This window comes from Pagrus major, chromosome 10 (assembly GCF_040436345.1).
Source record: "Pagrus major chromosome 10, Pma_NU_1.0".
Taxonomy (NCBI): domain Eukaryota; kingdom Metazoa; phylum Chordata; class Actinopteri; order Spariformes; family Sparidae; genus Pagrus; species Pagrus major.
Genome location: NC_133224.1, coordinates 13025664 through 13053033, shown reverse-complemented (window position 1 = coordinate 13053033; position 27370 = coordinate 13025664). Strand labels below are relative to the sequence as shown.

At 39.9% G+C, this 27370-nt stretch overlaps 1 protein-coding gene across 4 annotated transcripts in view; it reads right to left on the bottom strand.

Moving 5' to 3' along the window:
• camk2d1 (calcium/calmodulin-dependent protein kinase (CaM kinase) II delta 1) overlaps nucleotides 1–27370 on the bottom strand; it is a 101068-nt gene that overhangs the window by 5646 nt on the left and 68052 nt on the right. For 2 of the 4 annotated variants that reach the window (XM_073474557.1, XM_073474556.1), the window contains exons 7-14: nucleotides 25808–25910; nucleotides 25050–25133; nucleotides 22635–22729; nucleotides 20965–21087; nucleotides 20686–20769; nucleotides 20440–20482; nucleotides 18224–18264; nucleotides 11098–11146 (exon numbers count right to left, since the gene is read on the bottom strand). In XM_073474557.1, the coding sequence (XP_073330658.1) occupies nucleotides 11098–11146; nucleotides 18224–18264; nucleotides 20440–20482; nucleotides 20686–20769; nucleotides 20965–21087; nucleotides 22635–22729; nucleotides 25050–25133; nucleotides 25808–25910 (622 nt within the window). The remainder of the gene's footprint in view (nucleotides 1–11097; nucleotides 11147–18223; nucleotides 18265–20439; nucleotides 20483–20685; nucleotides 20770–20964; nucleotides 21088–22634; nucleotides 22730–25049; nucleotides 25134–25807; nucleotides 25911–27370) is intronic. The other 2 variants (XM_073474558.1, XM_073474559.1) reach the window with 1 other exon arrangement.

Below are 27370 nucleotides of genomic sequence, written 5' to 3'. Positions count from 1 at the left end.
GAAACATACACACACGTGTAGCAGATGGTGATTAATACCAAGAAAGATGAACTGCTCTTAGGAAGTAGCAGGACTGTAGAGCCAAGAGACACAAAGCACACAGCTATGTACTATAACTGCAGGGAGACAGAACTATAACACGTTATAAACAGGATTAAACAACTTAAGTCTAAAATAAGAGACATTCTCAGATATTAATTTGGTTTGGCATAGATGGCCTGGTCAGGCAATGCAGGCAACACACAACAACTCTGCTAGAGGTGTACTCTTATACTCTAATACTTCTTATTCTCAAAAAATATTCATAAAAAGTACTAATACATTTAGACTATACCGTGCTCACCGGTAGAGTGCCTCACTTTTTCAAAATGTGAGAGCCCATGTGGTTTTACTTTGTATCACAGCAATGGCTGAAGGTGCTGCACACAGCGAAGAGGAGGAGGTATAAAAAAATACTAGTGCGACTTCCATTATATGGACATGGTTCTAGGTTTAAAAAGTCAGACAGTGACCAGCAAATGGTGATCTGCAAAGTATGTCCGAGGATGCTGGTTGCAAGGCGTGGTAATACTAGCAATCTTTTCAAAGCAAAACATGTCTGGAATATGAAGAAAGCAAAAGATTGTTTCCTCCACAAATGTCAAGTGAATCATCTTAGCAGCAGTGGGAAGTAAAAAGCTCTCTCTGCAGGTCAGACATCACTTTCCGAGGCATTTTCTATAAAACGGTGGAGAGACATAACAAATGCCATCACAATGTACTGGGACATGGATCCTTTTCAAGAGAAAAGGGTTGAAAGACTACATACAAGCATTGGATCCAAGATATGTGGTACCTGGCCGCAAGCACTTTAGCCAAAGCGCTGGAGTCACGGAGGTTAAAACGCTAGCATGCATAATCACCGACCATGGCACAAACATTGTCAAAGGAGTAGCACTGAAAAAGACTGCAGTGCTTCTGCTTCCAGGCATTTTTATATTATCAAAATATAAGCATATAATGTCTGAGCCACCACTATCACATCTTGAAAATGTTAGTGTTCAATCTAAAGGGGAGGTGAAGATTTCTTTATTTTATACAGGCTTACTGTTACATGATAAGGAGTCCACCATTGATAGGCTAGAGGCATGGAGACTGGATGCTCAAGAGAACATACAAGAGACTGAAACAGCATGCTTAAAAGCTCAAGCAGTTAATATGAGAATGACACTACTGAAGTACAAATGGTTAATGAGGACTTACGTAACGCCAGTCCAAGTCAACCGATGGTCACCTGACGTCTCTGACACTTGCATCGAATGTTTATAAGAAAGAGGCACTTTGTTTCACTGTGTATGGGATTGTCCCAAATTAAAGCAATACTGGAAAACAGTTGTTCAGACTATATCTGAAGTCATTGGTGTGAGTATTAGGTATACATCCCAAAAAGTTTGTTAAGTTCAAAAGTAACCAAGTTTAATAGACTTTGGACTCATGCAGTCCAGGAGGATAATAGCCTTATATCAGAGAAAACTGGAGATACCTTTGATACATATATAGGTGAAGAAGATGGCATCTGGTATTGTATTGGAGAGGCCTACATAACTAGGGAAGGGCAGGAGACTTTGAAATGGTGTGAAAACCTTTAATTTCCTTAGACGTCAGAGTGCGCAACCATTTTGAAATTGCTGAATATGTCTATGTCTTTTTGTATTAGTCTGTATTTTGATACTTTTCTGTTTGGGTTTTTTAATCTTATGTTATTTCTATGTGGGTTTGTTTCAAATTAAAACAAATGCAACAATATTATAGGGATGACTATTGGTATTTTCACAAAATATTAAACACAATTAGAAGATTCGTAATGGATATAATGACAAATTGGGTAAAGGCAAGTATTAGAACAAGTACAACAGCCTGGTAAGTTCTGCAATGCAGCCATTAAAACCAAGAAAGGACAACACCAAAACTGTTAATTTCAACAGGCTAAGGCTTTGACTTGACTGCTCGGAGACTTTAAAATACATAACATGTAGGCACAATATTATAGTTCAGTCTACACATCGTGACATCAACATAACATCTTTGATTCCAAACAGAAGTTTCCCAACAGGTCCAAGCCCCAATAAGCTGCTCAATTAAAGCACAGAACACAGTAAGATTACTATCACAATGAGCAATAATTAAGGACAAAATGGCCAAGAGTCTTTGTCACAAATCAATTTGCAGATGCTGGGTTGCAGGATTTTTCTTAGTTTATAAAAAGTTTGTGCTAGAGCCATTGCTGTTTTATGAAATATTTTAGATGTTTCTGGCTCTTCAGTCCTTGAAACCCTTCAAATGAAACATCCTGAGAGACAAAATCTATCCTTTTTCCTTTTTAAGACCATAAACTGTAAGAAGAAGTCAGACATCTGATTTTAAGGGATCACAAACCACAAAGGTTGGAACCCCTTACAGTAAATTTGCATGAGAGAAGTTAGGCTGTCATGACAGCTGCTGACCTGTGGGTGGTGTTATAGGATAGCAGTGGTGCACTGTGACACAGTGGATGAGGTGTGGTTCAGTCTTTAATCCTTGAATCCAATATTTTTATATGTAAGTGCCACATGAACTTGGAATGTGTTCAGCACCAAAGTCAGAATCTGAGTTCTGATGACCTTGTCTATTAGCACCAAGTCTGGAGCTAAATCAAGGTTGTTAAACCTGTCACATTCCTTTAAAGCTGTAATAAATCTACTAAATAGTAACTATGACATAATACCCATTAGGTACAAATGATAAAACTCATCTGAACTCCTACAATATTGTCATTCTGCTTAAACTTCAGGCAAAGATAATACAGATTCATTAGAATCTCAACTGTTTAAGACTTAAAAGTTTGGAAAAGGACCCAAAGTAATTAAAAACTGCCTAAAGCTGTATATTTGTATTATGCATTATGATCTATATGGTTTAATGTAGTTATCAATACACTGTAAAATGGGTCAAAGTTCAGCTGTCTGCAGGCCCTGCAGACTGTGATAGGTGATAGTATTCTCCTCCTCTGAACGAACCTGTGGCAATGCCCCCCTCGGCAGTGCAATGTGCTCTGCCATGCCACAAAAACTGCTTAAGAATGACCCAGGGAATGTGGCAGAGCCCAATATGTTGACCTAGCCCCTAAATTCCCCAGATCGCAATCCGATCGAGCATCTGCGGGACTTTCTAGAGCAAGACTTTCTAGAACGACTGCTTACGGACCGGTGCCGGACACCACACGACACCCTAAGAACTCTGTCTGTGTCCATGCCTGGATGGATCAGAGCTGTTCTGGAAGCACGAGAGAAACTTGCAGAATGTAAAGCAGGCGAATTTAATTTTGTGGCTGATCAGTGTATATTTACATTGAATCTGCTCAGGTTTAACTACATTAGCTGGCATAACTGGCTTGACAGACAGGCAGCATTGAATGCCATGGTCCACTCACTAGTCTGGCTGTCATCCTTTCTTATCAAACTCCACTAATCTGAAAGAACTAATTATTAACTCCTGTGGTATGAGGAACCTTTCCATGCATGACTCATCAGTACTTAACTGGTCGACCTTTTTAATACACCTGCACTCAATAACATACTGATTTAAAGTGTAATTAAGAACTGAACTCTTACAAATACTTACAGCATAAGTATATGCTAATCAGTCAAAATATTAAAACCACTGACAAGTAAGGTCATTAACACTGATCATCAGTGCAATGTTTTACTGGGAAACCTTGGATCCCAGTAGTCATGTGGATGTTCGATATAGCATCTGGCCCCACCTCACAACCCACAGGATCCAATTAGCTACAACATTGAATCTAGAAAACATTACATTTTAAAGACATTGTCAAATGCTATTCGCTTCCCCTGTATAATACATTTTTCATTGTCTATATAATAATATACAATCTAATTATATAATAATAAATGCATTGCTGTGTTAATGATTGTAGCTATCCATGGAATGCTGGGAAAAAAGGTTTAGTGGTTGCCTACATACACCCTGTTAAACAATTAGGTATTTCAGCAGTGTAAGGTTACATTCTATATACATATATATATATATATAATATATCTATCTATCTATCTGAACCAATAGATTTAAATGCGACTATTTTTGACCAACCAATAATAATAATAATATTTAAGTAAGTAAATAGATAAAAGGGACAGAATGTCAGCAACTCGATTTCACAAGGTGTATTTTTCTGTTTGGGAAAGAAAATAGATTTGAAAGTATTTCCTTTCTTGACATTCTGTGAATGTATTTTGTCAATTTATTACAGTTGAAACTATGTAAAATGTAGTGACTCTCTGCTGGCATACAACTCCCAGCTGAAACTATGGTGGCTATCAGACTATCATCTCTTGAGGTACAAAGTGGTATTACGAGACAGAATGATCCAGGGCTAGCTGGTTAGAGTGCTCACCACATTAGACATCTCTGCAACACAGTACATGTACATGTTACAAAACATTCATTGGTTAATTTATACTTCCTCAATTCTTAGATTTTTTTAACATATTTTCTATTATATTTTTTCTAATCTTTGGTAACTTGCAAAGAATTCATAATCCTCCTTCTTACACATGTTCAGTGATATCAAAAGGAGGGGAAGCTTGCAGTTTCCTCCCAAGCACTGGGAAATGGACTTACACTGGGAGTTGGTGGGGCCCAGACTGGGCAGGGGCCCCTGCGTGGGGGTATGATGGGGGCTGCAGTGACATGTGGTGGCATGGTCAGAGCAAAAGACCAGAAAGGAAGATGTGAAGAAGAGGAGCAGGTAGGCAGCCACCAGTGCCCACATGATGTAGTGGCAGCACTCCTCACCACTGGGCCAAACACTAGGAGAATACCAGCAGGAGGAGGAGAAGGATGAGGAGGAAGAAGATGAGAAGGAGGAGGTTGGGGAGGGAGAGGGTGGCCGTTGAAAGGTGGAGTCATGTAAGTGCTGAAGGTGGAAGATTTGGGAATGGGAGGAGCGAGAGCGTGCTGAGATGAAACAGAGTACCAGAGGGAGACAAAAGGATGGTCGATGGATGGATTTAAATTGGCATAGTGGACGCATCGGGGGTAACAGGAAACAGGAAATGGAGAAAAAGAAAAACATGAAATGAAGAATGAATGATAAGCATGCAGGAAATGACAGTTTGTTCAAAGCCCTCAATCATTTTTACAAGCTGAGAACAAATCAGTTTGGACACATGAAAAGACGAATAACAACAATAATGGAAGAGTCTTGGAAGTTGGTGATGCAGGAGCATCACTGGTATCAACTTAAGAAACTGTCAACACCTATGGAAGGAGTCAGATGACATTGCTCAATACTAATTAAGATCTGTGTACACATATAGGTCTAAACTGTAGGAATATGATCCATTCACAAGCTGAGATTCTATAAAGGTGACAAGGTAATGTTTGGCTACATTCGCTACCACCACTGCTAAGGTGTACTAAATGATTGTTTCTGGGAACGACCTGTAAGCACAGTTTGTACATGTTAGTATCTTATAAAGCTGTTAAGGCACGTTTTAGCCAACAGCCTAGTTATGCAGACTCAGAGCAACATTAGCATTCATTTGGACTCATATTTCTCTCCACCCATTGAATCCAAGTCCAATATTCACTCTCCTATTAGCTGTTTTGGTCACCACCACAGCTCCACCAGCTAGATCTAACTGTGTCTATCTCTTTTTGAAGCAAGTGGGTTTTCACAAGGTTGATAAGAGCATTAGACTAAACCAAAACAGTAAAGTTGCCAAAACAAATGAGCTGAAAAAGGCTTAAAAGCTCCATAAAGCTGAGGGGAACTGCAGATTTTATGAAACTTCTGTGGGTACTGATAGGAGCATCAAATTGATCTTGCGAGGCAACTGTATTCGCAAGATCCCGTGATCACGGGCTTACGTTGCCATGAAGACAGCGCATGCAAATGTGGTGGCCAAGGTCTACTGTGGTCTGTGGTCTACCAAGCCTTCCTCTGGCTAATGTCTGGTCGCAGGAGATTAAAGTGGATGAGGTGTGACTGAGGCTCACTCAGCAATAGGAAATCAGAGACCGCTGTGTGCACATCTTCACAGAGACGTGGCTACCCCATTCACATCCCGGATCAAGTTATTGTGCTGGATGGGTGGACCTTGTTTGGAGCCGACATGACACAAGACTCCACTGCTGCCACTGAGGATAACATATTAGTCTTTAAAAATATACATAATCCATCATATATCAGCAAATGTATTGATGATGTTGTGAACACAAAGACAGTATGATCATTTCCCAACCAGAAGGCCTTGATGAATGGAGAGGTGGGGACCACTGTAAACCACAGCAGATGTGAATAAAGTCCTGGTGAGAGTGAATATCAATAAGGCTGCTGGTCCAGATAATATACCTAGCCGTGTACTAAAAAACATATGCCGATGAGCTAGCTGATGTTATGAGACCCCAGAGAGTTCAGATTGGCAGTCACACCTCTTCTATGTTTGTGCTCAACAGGAGAGCCCCCCAGGGCTGTGTGCTCAGCCCCCACCTTTTCACACTGTACACCAATGACTGCACTCACAGACACCAGGAGAACTCTATTGGGATGTATGTGGAAGACACCACCACCATCTGCCGCATTATAAACAACGATGAGAGTTCATATTGGGAGGAAATAAACAATCTTGCACAGTGGTGCACAGAGAACAATTTACAGCTCAATGTCAACAAAACCAAGGAGCTGATTATAAATTTTAGAAAATAAGTGGCAAAGACACACACCCCTGTGGAGCAAGTGAAAAGTAATAGATTTCTTGCAATTATCATCACTTAGAACCTATCGTGGTCATTACACATCACCACCCTGGTTTAAAAAGGACAGTGAAGGCTCTACTTCCTACAGGATTTGGAATTGGGTTAAGGACTGTCCAACGCATTATTAAAACCTGAAAGGATAGAGGTGAACCATAATCTTTGAGGAAGAAATTGGTGATTGGTGATCACTTGAATGTTTAGTGAAATCAAATGGTAAAAAATCACCAGTAGAACTCACGGCTATGTTTAATAGTGATAGTAAAAGCAATTCCACATGCACAATGTGAAGAGAACTCAAGGGATTGGGACTAAACAGCTCTGTGGCCTCAAGAGAACCACTTATCAGTGGGGCTAATCTGAAGAAAAGGCTTCAATTTGCTAGGGAGCATAAAGATTGGACTCTGGAGCAATGAAAAAGGGTCATGTTGTGGAGAGAGGCGGATGAAGTGATGCAGCCATCATGTCTAGTGCCTACCGTACAAGCCTGTGGAGGCAGTGTTATGATCTGGGGTTGATTCAGTTGGTCAGGTCTAGGCTCAGCAATGATATGTGCCCAAAAAAATAGGTCAGCTGACTACCTAAATATACTGAGTGGCCAGGTTTTCCCCTCAATGGATTTTTTCTTCCCTGATGGCACGGGCATATTCCAAGATGACAATGGCACGATTCATCAGGCTCGAATTGTGAAAGTGTGGTTCAGGGAGCATGAGACATCATTTTCACACATGGATTGAGTCCAGACCTTAACCCCATTGAGAATCTTTGGGATGTGCTTGAGAAGACTTTACACAGCAGCCTGACTCCCTCATCATCAAAACAAGATCTTGGTGAAAAATGTATGCAACTCTGGACGGAAATAAATGTTGTGACTGCATAAGCTTATCAAAACGATGCCACGGTGAAAGCATGCCGTAATCAAAGCTAAAGGCGGTCCAACAAAATACTTGAGTGTGTGACTTTTTTTTGTGGCCAGGCAGTGTACATGTTCTTTACAAGTGTATGTAAACTTTTGACCACGACAGTATATTTCTTTTTAGCTTCTTGTGAGGGCCCAAAAACTCCACTCTCACCAATCTTGTTTCAAATAGCAGCAGACACCTGTTTCCAGTAAAGAAAGCCTCTGTTAACTGTACACTGCCTGCCCAGGTCTAAACAGCAGACAAAGTCAATTTCTCTGATGGAAAGTCAAACATCTAAAGGCTAAATAGCCAGATATTTTCTCAGGAGCTAGAGGAGACCAAACCACAGCCAAAAAGTGAGTATATATTGGACTTACATTGATCAGGTGGACGACCCCAATTCATCGCTTATAGCCTGTAAGTGTTTAAATAGACAACTGCTTGCTAACATTTTAGCTTTAACATCTCAAACAGTATGATGGGTGTTCAGCTGGCAAAATCCATTAATAAACCTTTAAACATATTTCTTCCTATTAAAATACCTTCTCTCACTGAAGTACATCACTGTCATCATCTTTCAACCGAGACACCAACAGAAAAAAAAAAGAAAGAAAAGAAATGCTGGCATCTTTATCTTTGTCCATTAAATGCAGCAGAAATTGGATATTAACAAGAGGTCATCAACCATCCATCATTCACATTGGTGCACATGAGTCACAGTTAAGAAATGGGAAATACTAGTTGCCCTTTTATCATCCCACTTCCTGCCACAGACAGCTTCTCCACAACGGGACCACTGCTGAAATGACAAAAGATGTCATTTCAGCAGTGGTAATACACTCTGCTGATTTCAAAAAGATTTCTAAGCCTCTTTGTAGGCTGAGGCTCTGATTAATGCCAGAAGAGCTGTATTCTAATCAAATGTCAAAGAATAGTTGGGAGTACAGAACACAGGATAGAATAGAAGGAAATAATGAGGGGAAATTTCATCTTATGATGCTTCTGAACGCTATCAGAAGTAGAGCACTGTGAAGCAATTTCAAAGCTTCGCTGAATAAGGTTATTGAAGCATTTAGGAGGGTCGACCTGATCAGCCATGAATAACAATGGAGGCCAATATAAAAGGCCCCTTAATGGGCCTGTGTATGTTCTGAAGTATAGAAGCACATACAGTGGTCTATAAAAAGTATTCACTCCCTTAATTGTTTTCCTCTTTTATTGTTTTTATAAATGGAATCATGGTCAATATGCAAAAAAATACACAAAACAAAAGATTTACAAAAAAAAACAGACAGATTTCTACAAAGTAATGTCAGTTAATTAAATATACATAATGTCAAGTAAGTTATTGAATAAGTATTCAACCCCAAGTCCGTATTTAGTAGATGCACCTTTGGCCACAATCACAGCACTAAGTCTTTGTGGATAGGTCTCAGTCAGGCCTGCACATCTGGACATTGCAATTTTACTCCATTCTTCTTTGCAAAACTGCTCAAGCTCTGTCAGGTTGAACGGGGATCGGGCGCGAACAGTCCTTTTCAAGTCCAGTACAAAAATTCTCTATTGGATTGACGTCTGGGCTTTGACATCAGCCACTCCAGAACATTCACCTTATCGACTTTAAACCATTTCTGAGTAGCTTTTGCTGTATGCTTTGGGTCATTGTCTTGCTGGAAAATAAATCTTGTAGTTCTCTTGCAGACTGAATCAGGTTGGCCTCCAGGATTTCCCTATATTCAATCACTTATGTTACATAATGTATTTTTAATTAATTAAAATTACTTTAAAGAAATCTGAGGGTTTTCTTGGTAAATGTTTTGTTTATACATATTTTTTTGTATATTGACCATGATTCCATTTATAAAAGAAATTAAAAAGGGGAAAACAATTAAGGGGGTGAACACTTTTTATAGGCACTGTATGCTGGTGCATGCAACTCAAATCTCATTTGTTTGAAAGATGATTGTGGAGGGGGCGTGGTGCATCGGCTGCAGGAGAGAGGTGTGGGGAGGGCTCAGGAGAGCAGCGCCAGGTGAGAGTGATTGGCACACCGGTTTCCTGTTGAGCTAATCACTCTCTCCTTTAAAACACAGTAGCGTGCTGGACCTGGAGGGAGAAGAGACAGACACACATGGACGGATGCGCCCGGCGGTCGGCAGCAAAAGGACGCCTGCGAACGACCCCGAGGGAGCTATTGTGTGGCTTGAGTAAATAGAAATAAACAGTGTAAAAATCATCACTCCTTGAGTCTTTCCTGCCGAGAACCCACAGTGGCATCAGAGTACGCCACAATGATCTATTCTATCAAAGGTCACTGCTGTAGTGAACAATCAGGAAAACACACACAAGCATACAATCACAAAATCAATTCCTCTCTTCAGAGAGAAACTAGAATGAATGTTTTCACTTTTTCCACAATTTTCACCGTCTTGTTAAACTACAGCCTTTGAACTGTGGGTATCAGGTGTCTGTCTGCTCACGCTCAAAAGAATACTTCCATTTTGTGGTCATGGTTGTGCCTTGGTTGTGATTATGACTATAAAAGTCCTAAACTCTGCATTGGACACTGGAATAAAGTGTGTCTTGCCATCTCACTGGAGTGGAAGTGGATTTGTGCACTACAGAGCTTTTCAGCACTAACGTTAATATTCGCTTGATCTGGTTGTCAACAATACAGGCCTTTAATTAGACACATACACAGTATTCTCCCAATACATTCACTGTTGTTTGTGAGCTTTCCCTACCTGTGAACTTAAGTGTCTAAAGACTTCCACAACACTGTTTATTGGGTTTATATTCACCAGTTAAGTTTGAGTTAAATGACCAATGTGGTGGAGGAGAACCTCCAGTGGATGCTAAAGACGCCAAAGTCCCTGTTTAGTTTCTCTGTTCTGGGCTACTGTAGAGAGAAACATGGTGATGCAACATGGCAAAGTCTGAGGTAGAGGTTTTGCTCCCTCTGTAGACATAAAGAGCTCATTCTAAAGTAAAGAAAAACACAAAATCTAATTTTTAGATGATGAAAACATAGTTATGAAAATTATATTTCATTTCTGCAAGTAGATCCCACTAAATCCTACAACTGTAGTTGGTAACAGTAAATATTACTGGGGAAGCCATGGAATGCAAAATGAAGCAATATGTTGACACTGAAGGACATTAAATAACACAACATGCAACACATTCATGCAATAGACACAACCAGTAACAGGATGTTGCCAGAAATTGTTAAAAAAACATGGTTAGCCCAAACCTACTAATGATGTGAGCCAAAGATGTCAAAACTTCAAAGGCAGCACTTGTTTTAAACGTTCAGAGGAAAGCCTTTTAATGAGGTGTGTGGGAGTCGTCTTGCTAACAGACAGGGTTAGTTTGTATACGTTAGCCTGAACCTTCCTACCTCTCACGTCCTCATCCTCAATGGTAGTGTTGGCACTCTCACTGGACTCCTGTGAAATGACAAATAAAAGATACATGAGTATAACCAGCCTGACATGAAAGTGCAATGAAGCCAAGCACAGAAGTCTGAGTTCAGCTGAGATCGGCACACTGAGTGTTTTCACAATAGGCAATTTTATCATCATAGCACACGTTACATCCTTACTTGGAATATACCTTTGACAAATTTTTATTTTACCTAGAAATGTCGAATGTTCCCCATCTACTTCAGTTGCTAAGGATATTGCTGCAACGTTGTTTTGCTGTGAAGCTTCAGAAATGTTTTGAGGACCATAAAACTTCCTCTGACTTTCACTTTTTCAGGGGGTTGAGTAGATAATAACTAAATGAACATTTTTGGCTGAACTTCTCCTTTAATAAGTGTGGCTAATCCGACAGTTTGTTAAAGAACTGCCTAATTGCTAGACTAGCCACTTCTTCCTTTTCGTCCCTTTGTTAGATAAGGAGTATAGTATATTTCATGACACATTACTTGCAAAACAAAGCTACCATTAATTATGGATGAACAAATATCACATTTAAAACACAAAAAAGTAGAATATTGCATTGGTACATATAAATTAAGCAAACAGCTCTCTTCAACACCGTTGTTATGCACAAGAACACAAACTGTACGCTACACTATGAGCTACAACAACATCACTACACAAAGCAAAAGATACAAGCATGCACATGTTCCAAAACTGTCAGCTGATGAACTGAAACATGATCATGTAGATCCACACCTCTGCACAAGCAAATGATAATCGACACAGTAAACAGACTCCAGGCTATTCTGTTAAGGATTTTGCTTGGAACAGGTTTGGTATCCATGGTACTGCATGGTCTTTCATTTTGTTCCAACAGCATGCATAATCCCTTTGTCACACAACTGTAAAACTGACTGTGATGTTACAATGACAATGGTCATACATGGTTCTCACATGTGCATGTAAGATGACACAAACCTTTTTTGCTCAGAGATTACATGATAACAATGTCATACATATCCAAAATGGTAAGTTACACAAAATTGTACACATAGATGAGCAGCGTTAAGTTAAAGAATTACATGCAACAGCTGATAACAGCATGCGATATTTTACAACATCCATAGTCCCTTGTTTTATCACTACATAACAAGTATCAATAACATCCAATGGCACACAGATCTCATCGTCAGAAGCAACACTGCACTACAGCCTAACACTAGCATCTGCTCAGCTGTATACCTTGTTTCCATCAGCTGGGTTGTGGATAACAGTGGTTTGAGGCTCCTGATTTGAGAGGACCAACAGTAGGAAGACAGGTTGGTGAAGAACCAAAGTGAGTGAGGAAGAATGTTTTACAGAAAAGTATTTTGCAGGAAAGGAAATAAAAAAATGACTATAAAAGTTAGGAAGGAAGTGGGGGAGATTAACATGATTGCTATTTGGGGGAAAGCAGGTGAGCAGTAAAAACAGAATCACCACAGCATACTGCGACACTGTTAGAGAAAGTTGGATGATGGAAGTTGTGACAAATTCCCTCAGCACAGATGATCAAGTTTTACCCAACAAGATGACCTTAAACACAAACATCATGGAAAATGCTAGTTAACAAACTTCTGTCTCCATTTCTCTGCAAACAGCTGTAAAATAAAAACATCTAAGGAGGGTTTACATCAAAGGCAGGCATTGGACCAGTCACACACTGCTTTACAGATAAAAACAAACATTTACCTGTATCACTCACAAGAACATGCTATTGCAGAAGTTTGCTGTACAGTGGTGCTGTATCATTGTGTCCCGTATGACATGTATTATATAATGCAACTTTGACTGAAACCCCTCAAGGGCAAGGTTGGGCTGTCTGTCTGCAGGTGAAGTCTGTGACAGTGATGATTGTGCTGTCTGACAGATGTAAATAGTCTCTACTCAACCTAAGGATAATGCTTCCATTTCCATTGCTGGCTTTGTGTAGGTGTGCATGGCTACAGTACATGTGCCTGTGACCGTTCTTTGATGAAAAAGTGACAGGGAATGGATTTTTAAAAAAGATGGTTTTAGGTGACAGTTCTAAGGTTTAGATGGCTATGGAACGCTCCTACTTGAATTATCAGCAAAGAACTGTGTCAGAAAATATTGTGCTTGATAAAAAGTTAAAAAGGTAAAACATTTACAGTCAAAGGAATAGTTCAACATTTTTTGAAATATTCTGATTTGCTTTCTTAGCAAGAGTGAGATGAAAAGATTGATCTCAATCTCATGTCATATGTTTACAGATTTGGAGTCAGGTTGTGGTTAGCCTAACTTAGCCTAAAGTTATAAAGTTACTAGTTAACATGTATCCTGTTTGCTTAATCTGTAAACAAACTGAAATGTAAAAATGACAAGTTGTGGATTAATGACAAAATAGTTTCAACATGCAACTCCCTTTAAAACCGCCAATAGCCATTTCTACATTTCTGTTTGCATACAGATTAAACAAAACAAGATACATCTTGTTAATTACTCCGCACTCCTGCATGTCTAAATCCACACTGAATCTTACATGCTGTACCTGTAATGCAATTAAAATGGGTATTTACAATTGTAAGAAAGACTTCTGTGGATATTGGCTCCTCCATTTGCACAAATTTAAAACCCAACTCAACAGCAAATCAGTATCATGTCCCATTTGGTTGAAAACAAAGAATTATACTGTTGCAACAGTATATTAGCCCCAGTGACATGCAATGGCCCCAGTGTTGCCATTGCAGCCATCATCAACAACAACGGAAAATGTAGCCCATGTACAGCAATGTGCGAATGCAATAAAGCAATCCAGCTAGTGTTACACAGCTACTAAAGACATTTGTTGTTCTTACTGTAAGCTTTATGGAAGAGAACAATCACCAACGACAACATGAGAAAGCCATTCAACATAGCTGCATAATCAGGACAGACACCACCAAAAGTATAGGGAACACATGCAAACATGCAGGCAGCAAGGCAGGCAGACAGTGTACCAGAGAAGGAGTGGGGACAGGCTCTTTGGGGCTGGTGACCACATTGGCCTTGTTGTTGATCTGGAGGGACAGAGTTGACAGACAGGTAGACAGACGAGCAGGGCAGAAGTGACAAGGCTTAGTGTTCAAACAATTAGCTCCTCAAGCAGCTGCTGTGGAAGGAAAAGTGATGCACTGTCCCCAAGAGTTGCTGTCAGTGAGTCAGTCCATCAGTGTATACATCAAATATGTGTGACCCATGCATCACAGAAAAGGGGTTAGCAGATAAAGCCATTTTAATTAACACCTGAACAGTATAAAAAATGAACAAATTTCATCAAGAGAGGAGTTAGTAAAATAGAGCACAGAGCAAATGGATATTAAGAGACAGTCAAAGGAAAACAAATTATCCAATTACTCTGCAGAAGAATAATAAACTAGGTAAAACTCTGAACTGACTTTTCTACTTGATGCATGAGCGCTGTCTTCTCCACAGATCACAGTTAATGGTATTCTATTTTCTGGTTGCCATATCCTGACTGCCATAACTCTGATAAGGCAACAAGTCAAAATAGACACTATTTTAATGTAGCTTTGCACATGTGCTTCTATTGATTAATGGAACTGTTGTGTGTTGGAGCTGATGGGTTTTGTTGTTGAGCCTAATTTTCTGTCACTATGCGATAGACGATAAATTTTCTTGAATCTTAAGCCATTCTCATGCCTATGAAACATGGATAAGACACCTGAGATGACACAGTACTCTCCAAGACATTGATGCTTAATGTAGATCATCCTGCTTAACACAAAGTCCTATTTTTGGACAAGAAATAACATGAAAGTTCTTATTTAATTGAATGGGTTTACAATATCATAGCACAAAGAATCATGATAAAAAGTTGACTATATAGCCACAGGAGCTGCTGTTTGTGGCTGTACTTGGGTACAGTGGTGATTTAAGCTAAGTGCTTATGCCAACAAGCTCACGGTGATGATCCTAAGCGGTGTTTGGCTGTGGATGTGTAGAGTAAAATTAAAATAAGTAGTTACTGATAATGATTGTTGTATTTGCTAAATGATATCAAATGTGAAGGGATCATGATAAGTGGTGGAAATGTATGTTATTCCACACCAGCTGATTGAATGTGCGCTTATCAATTGAATTTACTGTGTCGTAAACCCTATGAAAGTGAAATGTAACCAAACACAAGAGTGGAATCATGTAACCAAATATACAACAAAAAAAACTAGGGCCAGAGTTACAGAAAGCTACTGGTGTATTCTGAGGAAAATATCTTGTTTTAAAAAAATACCAAGGAAAGACATAAGGAGATATTGGTGTCAGGAACAGGATTGATTCCAGAGAAAGGAGGAGGCAGGGAACCCCAAGGAAAAATAGCCGTGTCAGCAAAGTTGAGGTATAGCTATTGGAAGAATAAGGATTGGATGAGGCCATGGGAGGAGTTGGGTATTTCCACTCCCAGTTTTTAGGTATAAAAGAAGACACCTAATGCTCAATGTTAGATCATTCCTCATAGACTTTGTCTATTTACTGGAAAAGTGGTATAATGATTCATCCTTAAGGGATGTTTATACCAAATTACACAAATCTATGTACCTATCTATGTGATGGACAGATTGCCATCCCTAGAACTGTGTTGTTAGCATGGCTAAGAGCTAAGAGAGCTGATGACTATTCACTGGTTAATGCTCCTCTTTGAGATGGTAAAATAGAATTATAAATACTTTCATACTTAATATTCTAACGTTATGTTAAATGTGATTTCTGAGTTAATTCTTAATTCTTTCTTTCCTTTGTTTCATCATTATTTGTATGTGACGATTCATCTAAAATGTATCTAAAAGATGCAAAATATGGTTATCTGGAAAGTTAACACAGTAATACTAGCCAGTTTTCTAAGCCATTTCACAGGTCCCAACACGCCAGTAATCTGTGGGGACTCCTGGTCCTTTGTTCCTTTCAGCTCTTTCAAAAAAGATGTGAACCAGATAAGTTGGAGTTTTTGTCGACAGCTGAGTGAGTCAGGGTGTACTGTTAAAGTCTGAAGAAATGACATGATACTGATACTTCTAACCTCACCAACTAAGATGCATTTGCATTGGTTTTATTTATTTAGTGGGTACAAACTGGCTTCTAAAACCTGGAACATGATAACTAACTGATGATCAGAAAACCTTGGAAATTACAGAATCGTGTACACAGGAATATGAATAATCAGTTAACTCTTTGTTCCATGAAAACATCGTGTGACAACCGACATCACAGGACACGACTCTTAACATGTAAGCATTGAAGCAATCATCAACAAAGACATGTAAGGAAACAGACTCAACAAAGCAGGAAAAAGGAAATGAATCAGTGTCTTCAAAACATGTCGGGCATGTTGACAGTCAGCTATGACAAGAATGTACTATGGGTCTGAGTCTAAAGCTACAGTTACATTTGACCTGCATCACTATTAAATGACAACTACAGTGCTATTGTTCCTCTGACTCTAAAGGTACAAGCAAAAGGTCTCTAAGGTTTATTCTTATGTTTGCTGGGGACACACAACATGACTCTTCAGACACAATATTTAATGACAATTGATTTTCCTGTTCATATGTGGTTAGTCCTTTTTAGACAGATGCCCTTGCAAAGTGTGACTTATGGGTTTGTGAGTCATGGTCTGAAGTGTCCTCCTACACTGGTTAATTCTAATAACCTATTCTTATTGAGTCAGATATTGGTACGTCTCAAGCATCAATACACAAATAACTCCATCTTCAAACCAATAAGGGACTCTGTTAAAGATTCAGACGCTGTTTTGAAACCTGTTTGGGAAACAGTTTATTCAAAGTGCCACTTTGAAATTTTTGGACTGATTTCAATCAATATATGAGCAAAATAGCCCAGTGTCATATTGTTGAACAGAGGTTACCCTGTTTGTTAAGTCATGCAATGCATTCCCAGTCTTAAGCAGCATAGTGCAGCACTGTAGTGGAATTTAAATGCAAGGGGTTTTCTATAGGTAACTACCCACTGCAGGAGTCAGTCAGGCTAATGAGCAGCAGCGAGCTCAGGCCTACCCTCAAATGTTCTGTAACGTCTGTCTTCCTTTTCTGTGTTTAGCAGCCACAACACAGCAAGAGAGAGACAATGAACCCATGCCTGTCTGGATAGACAAGGTTTTTAGACCATATCTGGTGTAATGTAACCAGTTCACAGCACAGGCTAATGTAGAAAAAAGGAATCTTGTGTAACAGATGAGCCCTTCCTAATGAAAGAAAACAGATGATAAATATTAACTCACAGAAGTATCATTAGTACTATGTTGGGACCTCATCACATGGTCCTAACAATAGAGAGGCCTCCATCTAAAACCAAAACCAACTGTCAAAACCAAAACCAACTGTCATAATTGTGCGGTCGGGCTCTGGCCATTCCATCTCATTAACATAAAGCTGCTGGGCAACAAGCTGTGTGCAGATGTAGCTAATTATGTGTACAAAAATGCAGGTACAGCTGTGGAATGGGGCCGGGGATAAACTCCAGGTTGCATCCAAGCAAGTTTAAAATTGCACGCACAAGTACACACACACACAAGCACACACACACAAGCACACAAGCACACACACACACACACACACACACACACACACACACACACACACACACACACACACACACACACACACACACACACACACACATTCTTGGAGAATGGTGGAGAGCTGAAGCCTATCTCCTACTCTTGAATCATAATTTAATCAGCAGTTATTAGTTCCAACAGTTCCCAGAGCTCAGACAACAGATGCCCCTCCTTTTCTCAGACAGACTGACAGTGCAGACTCTGGTAATCATTGTGAAATATCTGTCACTTGGGAATGACTGATTTCACTTGAGTTGCTATTTTTAGCAAACGTGGTAGTGTTGCTTCAGTTCATTGACAATGCTTCGGTATCTGAAGAACAACACTTAAACAAGAGCTGAAACCTGCTGAGGTGCAGTGCGATATGCCAGCACCATAGTATGTCTAACAATGGTGAAGGACATGCAAGCTTTCTGTACAAGACATAGACTCAAAAGTGTGGAGAGTGCGAGGGAAGCTGAACTTACTTTGACACCATCTGGTTTTTTGTTCAGCAGGCTCTTGGCTGCTGTTGAGAAAAAGATGACAATGCAAGGAAATCAGTAGGCAGCTGGAATTTATATGTACGCACGCACAGACGCACACACATGCACTGTGTCTATTCAAGGCTGGACATTTACTAGTGGGCCCTGCTAGAATTGGAAGAAGAGAAAATGCAAATTAAGTCAGGAGATGAATTAAAACTTAGTGAATCATTAGCCTGGAACATGCGATTAGATCCATCTGACAAGACTATATGAGACACTGTCAGCAGCATGGGCAGTCACAGCAGCACTGTCCAGAAATTGGCTCCTTAGTTTCTCTTTCCTCTTCTCTGCCCACTTACACTCAAGCACTTGTGTGTTTTATCTCACACACGCTACAAAAACACCCTTGACTTGTAAGAAAATTTTGGCTAAAATCATGTATGTGTTGATTGTGTCTTCAGGTTCAATGAAAACAACCTGCTTTTCAGTTAACATGCAAGGACAGTCAGAGACACGAACACTTGATTGGTAGTGGCAGGGAGGGCAGCAGGGCAGTTTCAGGGTTTTGTGAATCCTTTAAAGCAGTGAGGAGTGATTTTTTTCAACAATTTAAATGAGCATGTTTAGTAAGTGATAGAGGCTTTACAGTTACAGCAAGTATCTTTAAGCAGCCATACTGGAGGAACATTTTTTTGAGAAAAAAAAAAGAAGAAAAAAGACTATCAGCTGTAATATTCAGTCATACCATAGGTATTTTGGGTTTAGCCATAACCATGACTCAAAATCAAAACCCCTGTGTATAGAAATTTTAGGATTCATGATTCATATCATTCTAATGACCTTTTCTTTTTGATTACACTACTGAGTCACTAAAACCAAACACATTTTAAACTCCCACAGACAGAGGCTTTACCAAGGGAGACGTTCAATATCCTGCTACTAACAACCCTGAGAGAATTCAGTATATGTCAAACGGGATTAGAAAATTATTACATTCTGGTTTCTTTATGTCTGCCAACAGCCCAACTTTTTGTGGATTGGGGTTGAATGAAAACTGTGATGACATCTACTGTCCCAGACCTTATCAACAGTGTACAACAATCTAGAGATCAACCTCTCGTTTTCTCAAAAGCCAGAGGCAATCTAGGAAATGTATCAAACAATACAGGTATTTATTTTCTGTATGTTGTGTGCATGTAAACTTTTCCACCATCTCATCTCTTATTTCATGGTTTCATTATTTTTTAATGTTTCATCTGGTACGTTATTATTCAGGTCTCGTCAATGTTGTTGTAATGTGTACTGAGGTGCATCACATTCAGATTTAGTATTATTCTTGTATTACTCATGAAAAAGTAGTCATGTACAGTAATTGAGAAAATTGAGGGTCCAAAACATTGAGATGCATCAGGAATCGTTGTGCATTTGAACTGCTGACAGGCAACTGTAATCGTGACCTACCTATACTGAGTATGATTTTATTGTACCACCATCATCTCATCATCTGTATGTCCCATAAGTAGCTTAGACTGCAGAAAGGACTGGGATTTTGAAATATGAATTTCCTCCAATATGGCCACCAATAGATGCACTGTCTCAGCTGAAAGCCCTATGCTGGTGCTTTTAGTAGACATGCCTCAGAACAAAACCTGGCAGTGTAGTTTGACAATGACGAAATGCCAGCTACACATCGGACTCTTACCTTTCACATCAGATACCACACAGGAGGGGAAAGGAAGAAAGACAAAGTAAACACAGAGCATGATCACACTTTGATTGAATACTGTCTGTCAACTGACAGTTTAGACATTACAAAACTAAAATTAACTCAAGTTAAACAAATATAAGCTTGACTGTCATTTGTCATGAAGACAAACAATCAATGTTTGACTCAGTTGAGTGTTTTGCCCTTTAAAAGGGACCTGAAGAAGGGACTGCATCGATCTGTATGGCCATTCAGTCTCTGTTGATAGCAACTGAAATAGGAGGACAAGATAGAGCATATTGGGCGCTAAAGGCCAGCAAAACTGAAAAACAGCAGCACTGAAAAGAGCATCAGCTTACACAATGCCTAAATACATAATTAAGACAGAGTTAAGGGAGCGTTGAGAAAACAACTGCCATCAGTAATGCAGGTTCTGTCTATAAGGACCAATATTTCAGGCAGGAATAGAAGCATTAGCTGCCAGTCTTCATTATTATTGGTTCAGTCCTACCTGAGAAGTTGCGAGTAGCAAGCATAGTAGTCAGGATAGCACCCTAGGGAGAGAGAAAACAACATTCAGGGGAACAAACTCTGATGTTTACAAAGGCTGAAAGGTTAATGATTAAAGATCTTGGGTACTATGACTGGATTTAGCTGATTTAAAAGCCAAGTGGAGCAGTATTTTCACCTCCTCATCAGAGTTGGAAGCAGCAACAGGTCTTGTAAAGGACTTGCCCCATCTTTTATAGTCACTCACCTTGAGTTTCCTTCTCGCGTTAAATTTCTTCAGGCACTCCACAGTCTCCTGTCTGTGCATCATGGACGCCACAGTGGAGCGTTGCTGTAAACACAGAGACAGTATGTGGTGTTGTAGGATGTCTTCACAGACAGTATTTTGTTAGAATAATGACTGCATTGATTACATTTACTGACGACTGTAAGAGTGGACATCAAACTATGTGTGTGTGTGTGTGTGTGTGTGTGTGTGTGTGTGTGTGTGTGTGTGTGTGTGTGTGTGTGTGTGTGTGACACCTACACAGATCCAGGGGTGTTTGAGTGCATCTGTGGCGGTGACTCTCTTGGCAGGATTGATGGTCAGCATCTTGTTTATCAGGTCTTTAGCCTCTGGAGTCACTGTATCCCACTCAGGAGAAGGGAACTGTTCCAGGAATGACATCACAGAAACCATTTATAATGTCCTATCTACAGCAAATGTATGCATCTAATACCCCAAAGCTGCCAGGGGTCTCTCAATCAAAACAAAACACTAGACATTTTCTCTACCAACTGTAGTTTAGTCGAACTGTGTGAAAATATTGGCAGGAATACGTATCATGTCACCTGGGTGCTCAGGTGTGTCATGTAAATCCTGTTGCCTGCATGAGATACAAGCAACAAGGGGACTCACTCATTAAAACATTGCCCCATAGTAGTACTAGTCATCAAAAACATCACTGGGTACCTTTGAGGTATTAAAAGAAAATGTTTTAATGTCAGTACCTGCCTTCTTGTAAGTCTTGTACTTGCACTGATGTTGAACATTTTTCAAATAAGTGTTCATGACTATAAATCACATCCCCACCCCGCTGGGGCTATAATTACACATCTATTGAAAGTGTATTTAAACTGACATGTTTGTTTTTTGCATTTAAAATTAGTTGCCGAGTTGCAATATAAATTTCATTAATAACAGAAAAATGCATATAAATGAATTGCACATCCACCCTCCTGCCATCACATTCCAATAGCGGTCATTTTTTAGATTGGACAAAGCCGGTACATCAGCAGACCTTTTGACTGAACAGTGTATCAGACAACATTCAGTCCATCTCCACTTCCTTCCCCTTCTCCCACTGGCTGGTTATGCAGTGGAGAACAGACAGCAGACACGGTTTACAGAGTTGTCTGCTGTGGTACAGTTTGCTCAGAGATATTGAAAACATCACACAAATAAGGGTAAATGTCCTTATATTTGGGAAAGGTAACAGCATAACAGTTCTTTTAGCTGCAAAATGTATCTGTTTGCTAAAATCAGATATAAAACTACAACAGAGTTTGAGAAAAAGTCTTAATGATATGAGAATAGAGTTGGAATTTAAAATCTGATTGTAGATGTTTTGATTGTTGATGAATATTTTTGCTATTTTATGACTATGCAATTTGTTCGTCTACACTTTAGCTGTTATGTTTGTTGTGTGCATTTATTCGACTGCACTGCTCCCTGCTTTTTGAATCTAATGAGTCTCCTAACATTTTAACTTTTTACCGCCACCATGGAGGTTATGTTTTCATGCCTGTCCATTTGTTGGTTGGTTGAACTGATTTCCATGAAACATGGAGGATGGGTCTCTAAGCCAGATCCAGGATTTTTTTGTAACTTTCTTAAAGATTGTGAAATAGGGCATTTTTCACCATTTCTGTTGAAAAAGCAGGCTTATTTAGGCGGCTGGTTGATGTGGATCCTAGGAAAAATCTGGATCTAGCTGATTTACATATTTGCTTTCATTTTTTTAATTGGATTAGGCTTGACTGAATTAAAGGAGACCGTTAGGCCTTAGCAGAGGTATGTGTATTGTTTTATTATGTTTATCCATTGTCTTTAGTCTCTTTCTCGTGAAGAATGCTTACTTATATTTACTTATTTGAATTTTTATTAGATTAAAACATGAGAGTCAGAGTGTTTGTGTGTTACAAAAAATAACCCACATCATAAGCCCCAGCTTTAATCTGCTGGTAGAGTCTGTGCTGGTCCTCATCCCAGAATGGAGGATATCCCACCAGGAGAATGTAGAGGATCACACCTACACACACACACACACAGGACAAAGTTAATCATGACAAAACTCTCACATTGTGACCCATAACTGAATATCAAATCTGACACTCTAAGAACATACAGCAATGTCAATGACTCACTTGTTAAATCCATAACTTTGCACCAACATTGAATAAGGTGAACATTGAAGAACTGTAGAAACATAGTGTATAAACATGATGTCTAAATATAGAACAGTGCGGTTACAGACACACACCTACATGTTTGTGTTTGCTATTGTAGGCTGGCCAGATGCCAGGAAAAGATGCAAAGTCCTCTATCTGGGGACGAGACATTCTAACCACAAACACAACACCGTCTATTGTTTCTGTGGACTCAGTGAGTCAGCACAGGTGTGTGGAAGGGAGCATGTGTGTGTGTTTGACATCTCAGGCCTAGGTGGCCTGCCCATCAGAGGGGTGTGGAATGAGTGGCGGTGATGATTAATTCAAGAGATTAGAGGTGGTACATCGAGTAATACTCTCAAGAACTATAGAGTAACACATACACGTGCACACACACACACAGCAGAAAGTACTTAAAGAACTGAATAAAAACAACATTAAACTAAAAGTATAACTTGCAGCCAGGTGTTATGATTTGACAAGAGGTGTCTTAAACGTTCCATGATGGCTTGTAAACCTACAGACTAGAGGTGTGAATCTTTTACTTTTTCATCATTTAAATTCCCCTTTTATTCAGAAAGTCCTTCCAACAATCAGACTACAGCAGTCTACAAAATAAAAGCTGCATCTTTTCAATACATAAACATTGCAAATCTACAATAATATTGTTTTCACATAGCAGCTTTAAGATAAGGCATCTATTCACTCTGCTGCACACACCTCTCTCAAAATTGGATGCAAAGTTGACATCACCTCCTCAGATCTTGACTGATTAGCTGGGCTTACTGTTACAGTTATTATTTATGGCTGCAGACGTTAGCTTCACGTGAAAATGGCTTACTAATTAGTAATTGTTGTGAGGCAGAAGTCACGGTCAGCATGGGTCGCATCTAATTTGTGCTTCCCAGCAAGTTAATAAAATCTGACATGTGCCCCGAGAGTTTTTTTTTTTTTTTTTTTTTTTTTTTAAAATCACTCACTGATGATCTCTGCCTCCCTCCGACATACCTCCTACATAAGTAACGTTAGCCTAATGTCCACCCACAATTCAAATTATGGGAGCAACGTCATGATGTAACTTTATTGTTCAGCTGAGGCTGGACAATCAACAATCAACAGGTGCTTCAGACTCACGATTATGCAGAATCTTCCACGTCCGCATAGCGATGCATTTTATAATCGAGAAATGTCCACACCTCAATTAATTTTACCCTCTCCCTTTATATGCCTTCCAGGGCCTGATGCTGAGAATCATCCCCACAGCATGATGCTGCCACCACCATGCTTCACGGTGGGGATGGTGTGTTTGTGGTGTGCGCAGTGTTTGGTGTCTACCAAACATGGCGTCTAGTCTGATGGCCAAAAGGCTCCATTTCTCTCTCTCATATCTCCCACATGCCTTTGGCTGAATTCTAGTGGAGATTTAATGAGCTTTCTTCAACATTGGCTTTCTCTTTGCCACTCTCCCATAAAGCTTTGACTGGTGAGGAGCCCAGGCAGCAGTTGTTGTATGCAGAGTCTCTCCCAGCTCAGCTGCTGAAGCTTTTAACTCCTTCAGAATAGTCACAGATGTCTTGGTGGCCTCCCTCACTGGTCTCCTTCTTGCGCGGTGACTCAGTTTGTGAAGACGGCCTGCTCTAGGCAGATTTACACATGTGCCATATTCCTTCCATTTCTCTTTTTTTGGTAAAGATTTGTTTTATTGACAGATGCTAACTTTACAAAGCAATATACAAACATTTCCATTTATACGCTAGAAAAGTTTGACACAAAGGAAAGGGAAAAATATACATATGTATATAAATAAACGCAAATTTAAAAAAAGTTGATTGAAAAAAATAAAAAACAGAACTGGACTGCTCTCAGTAAACCCTCCCTGAATAAAAGTTGAAAAAAAAATCTGTTTATTAGTTTTAGTGTAGGGTTACTGTAGTATCGGTAAACCGAGCAGCCCTATTGAAAAAATCTAAATCTCATTCATCATCAGCAGTTATTCAGGATCAGGGGCAGGCAAACAAACAAACAAACAAACAAACAAACCAGTGTTCTTTTTATGTAGTGGCAAGTCCTGTGATTGGTTGTTTCAGGGCATGACATTTGTGTGCAACTAATGATAAGTAGCTGCCCAAGGCACTTCCCTCAAATAGACAAATCAACAGCTATGGTAGCCCAGAGTCTTACCACAGGCCCACATATCCACTGGCTTGCCGTAGGGATCTTTCCTCAGCACCTCTGGAGACAGGTACCCTGGTGTCCCAGCAAAACCTATAGCACACGCACACGTAAACACAACAACCCTTATATTCTATTAAAAGCTTTGACCATGCCACACATTTAGCCTGACACTAAATTCACCACCTTCTATATGTGGAAGTCTATCAAAAGCTTGTTAGGAGCCTCTCCTAAAAGCAAAACATTTCACAGTTGCTAAGGATCAGTGGTCCCATTAGGTTTATGAGGCGAGACTAACAAGGTCCAAGGAAAACATCCCTTTGTGGGTACGTAGTTTGGCTCGTGACCAGTGACATGCAGCCTACTTTTAGAAAAGCCTCAAAGTAAGAGCAGACGCTTTGGGCAATGAGACGTAGTACGACTAATAGTAAAGTCAGAGCACAAAGTGAACTGGATCCAGATAGAGGCCGGAGCTGGGGGAATCGAGCAATTATTTCTCTGTTCTAAAGGGAACAGGGGGAATAAATAGGACTGGAATATATTCAATCCTGACTTGATGTAAGAGCCGAGAGCAGTGGCACACCTAGTCCCTTTAGATAGGTAGAGCAGGCTTTGATGATAAAATGGCACAGTAGATAATCCAAAATTCAACTGAAAAATCCCATAGGCTTTTTGTCAAGGGAACTGGGGTGATGCTAACTTTGGGGTTAGCCTACAAAAAATCATCATCCCTGCAGCCCTCTATTTAGAAAGTTGTGTATACTCACCAAACCATGCCTGCTGGTCTCCCTGCACTTCAATGGCCAGTCCAAAATCTGCCAGTTTAACTGCTGCCCCCTTCAACTTGCTGGCTAGGAGCAAATTCTCTGGCTTAGAGTGAAGAGACAGAGATAAAATCTTTCAGTACCTTGCGCTAACACAGTAAAGTCATTCTAAAATGAGAAGAGCTCGACTGAGGTATAGTCTTAGAGATTTCCGATCACAAGCTTTTAAGCAGCGGGAAGGGTTACCATACTTCACAAAGCAATAACGTTTAAGTTACCCTCCAGTGTATTTTAGTATTTTTATAATATTTCATATTTCTTTGAGTCCTCATGGCAATGTTGATGAGCCACACTGTTTGCCAAATATTTTTTGCCAAATAACTTAATTTTGTGCTTAAAGTCACAAAATTTGCTTTATGGAATAATGACATATAACTATAGTAGAATGTTGGAGTCATATGTCAACTTCCAATCGGGGTTATATAAACATCGAAGCTCCTTTAAGAAACAGGGCAGTGTGAAGTGTATGAATGGTCGAGCAAGAGAAGGAGATATAGCTCTGGTGGATGTGTTCAGAGCAGACCAGTGTTAGTGACCGGAGCAGAGAGGAAAGTTTAGCAGAGAAATTGTCTAGTGGCAGTTAATGTACAGTACAGATTACAGTCTGACCATGAATAAACTCTGCAGCTCGTCAATCGAAAGAAGTCCTTCTGTTTGGGTGACTGCTAGAACTATCCCTGCTAATATTCAGGCTGCTTGTCCATGCTATGTTGATCTTGCTAGAATGGCAGTCTGCCAACTGTAGCAGCTGTCCAGTCTAACAGATAAATGTCTGCTGGAGGTAGGCTTCTAAGAGTCAGAGTCCAGCCTCACAAAGCCACTCATAAAGCTACTCACAAAGCCAGGACATAACTAATATCGAGCCTGATCACATTTAGGTTTCGTCAGGGGCCACGGCTACCCTCAGCCCAGCAGCAGATGTGATTCAGCAAGATGCTGGCGGGCTGCGGTCAAATCAGGCACATGAGCCTGACCGGTGGAGACGGACAGGGTGAGAGAGGCGGACAATGACTCATGCCAAAGGTTTCAGAAGATGAATAATGTATTTGCTGACAATCATAACAGTTTCCTTAATGGAGCCAATAAGAAATTATTCAAAATGACTGAACTGTTATTTAAATTAATAATAACAAGAGGGGAGGATGCTGTTGATCAAAAGGGAAGCTGATTTTATTTTGCAGCCGTTATCCCAGTTTATCTTAAAGGAATAGTTCACTCTAAAACAAAATTCAGTCATTATCAACTCACCCTCATGCTGATGAGAAGTCCGGTGTAGTTTCTTATTCCTCAAAGTGCAGCTGGAGACCCGCGGGGGTACCCTCCTGCAGCAATAATCCATGTCACGGGCGTAAATGGTGTCCGAGACGAAAAGGTCCATAAAACTACACAAAAACTTTGTAATATTGTCCTGAAGTGGCGACATCCAGAGTTTACTCGAAACGTAAAGTAACGTAATTTAGTACATTTTTCTAGCCTAAACAGTCATTTCGAGTAAACTCTGGATGT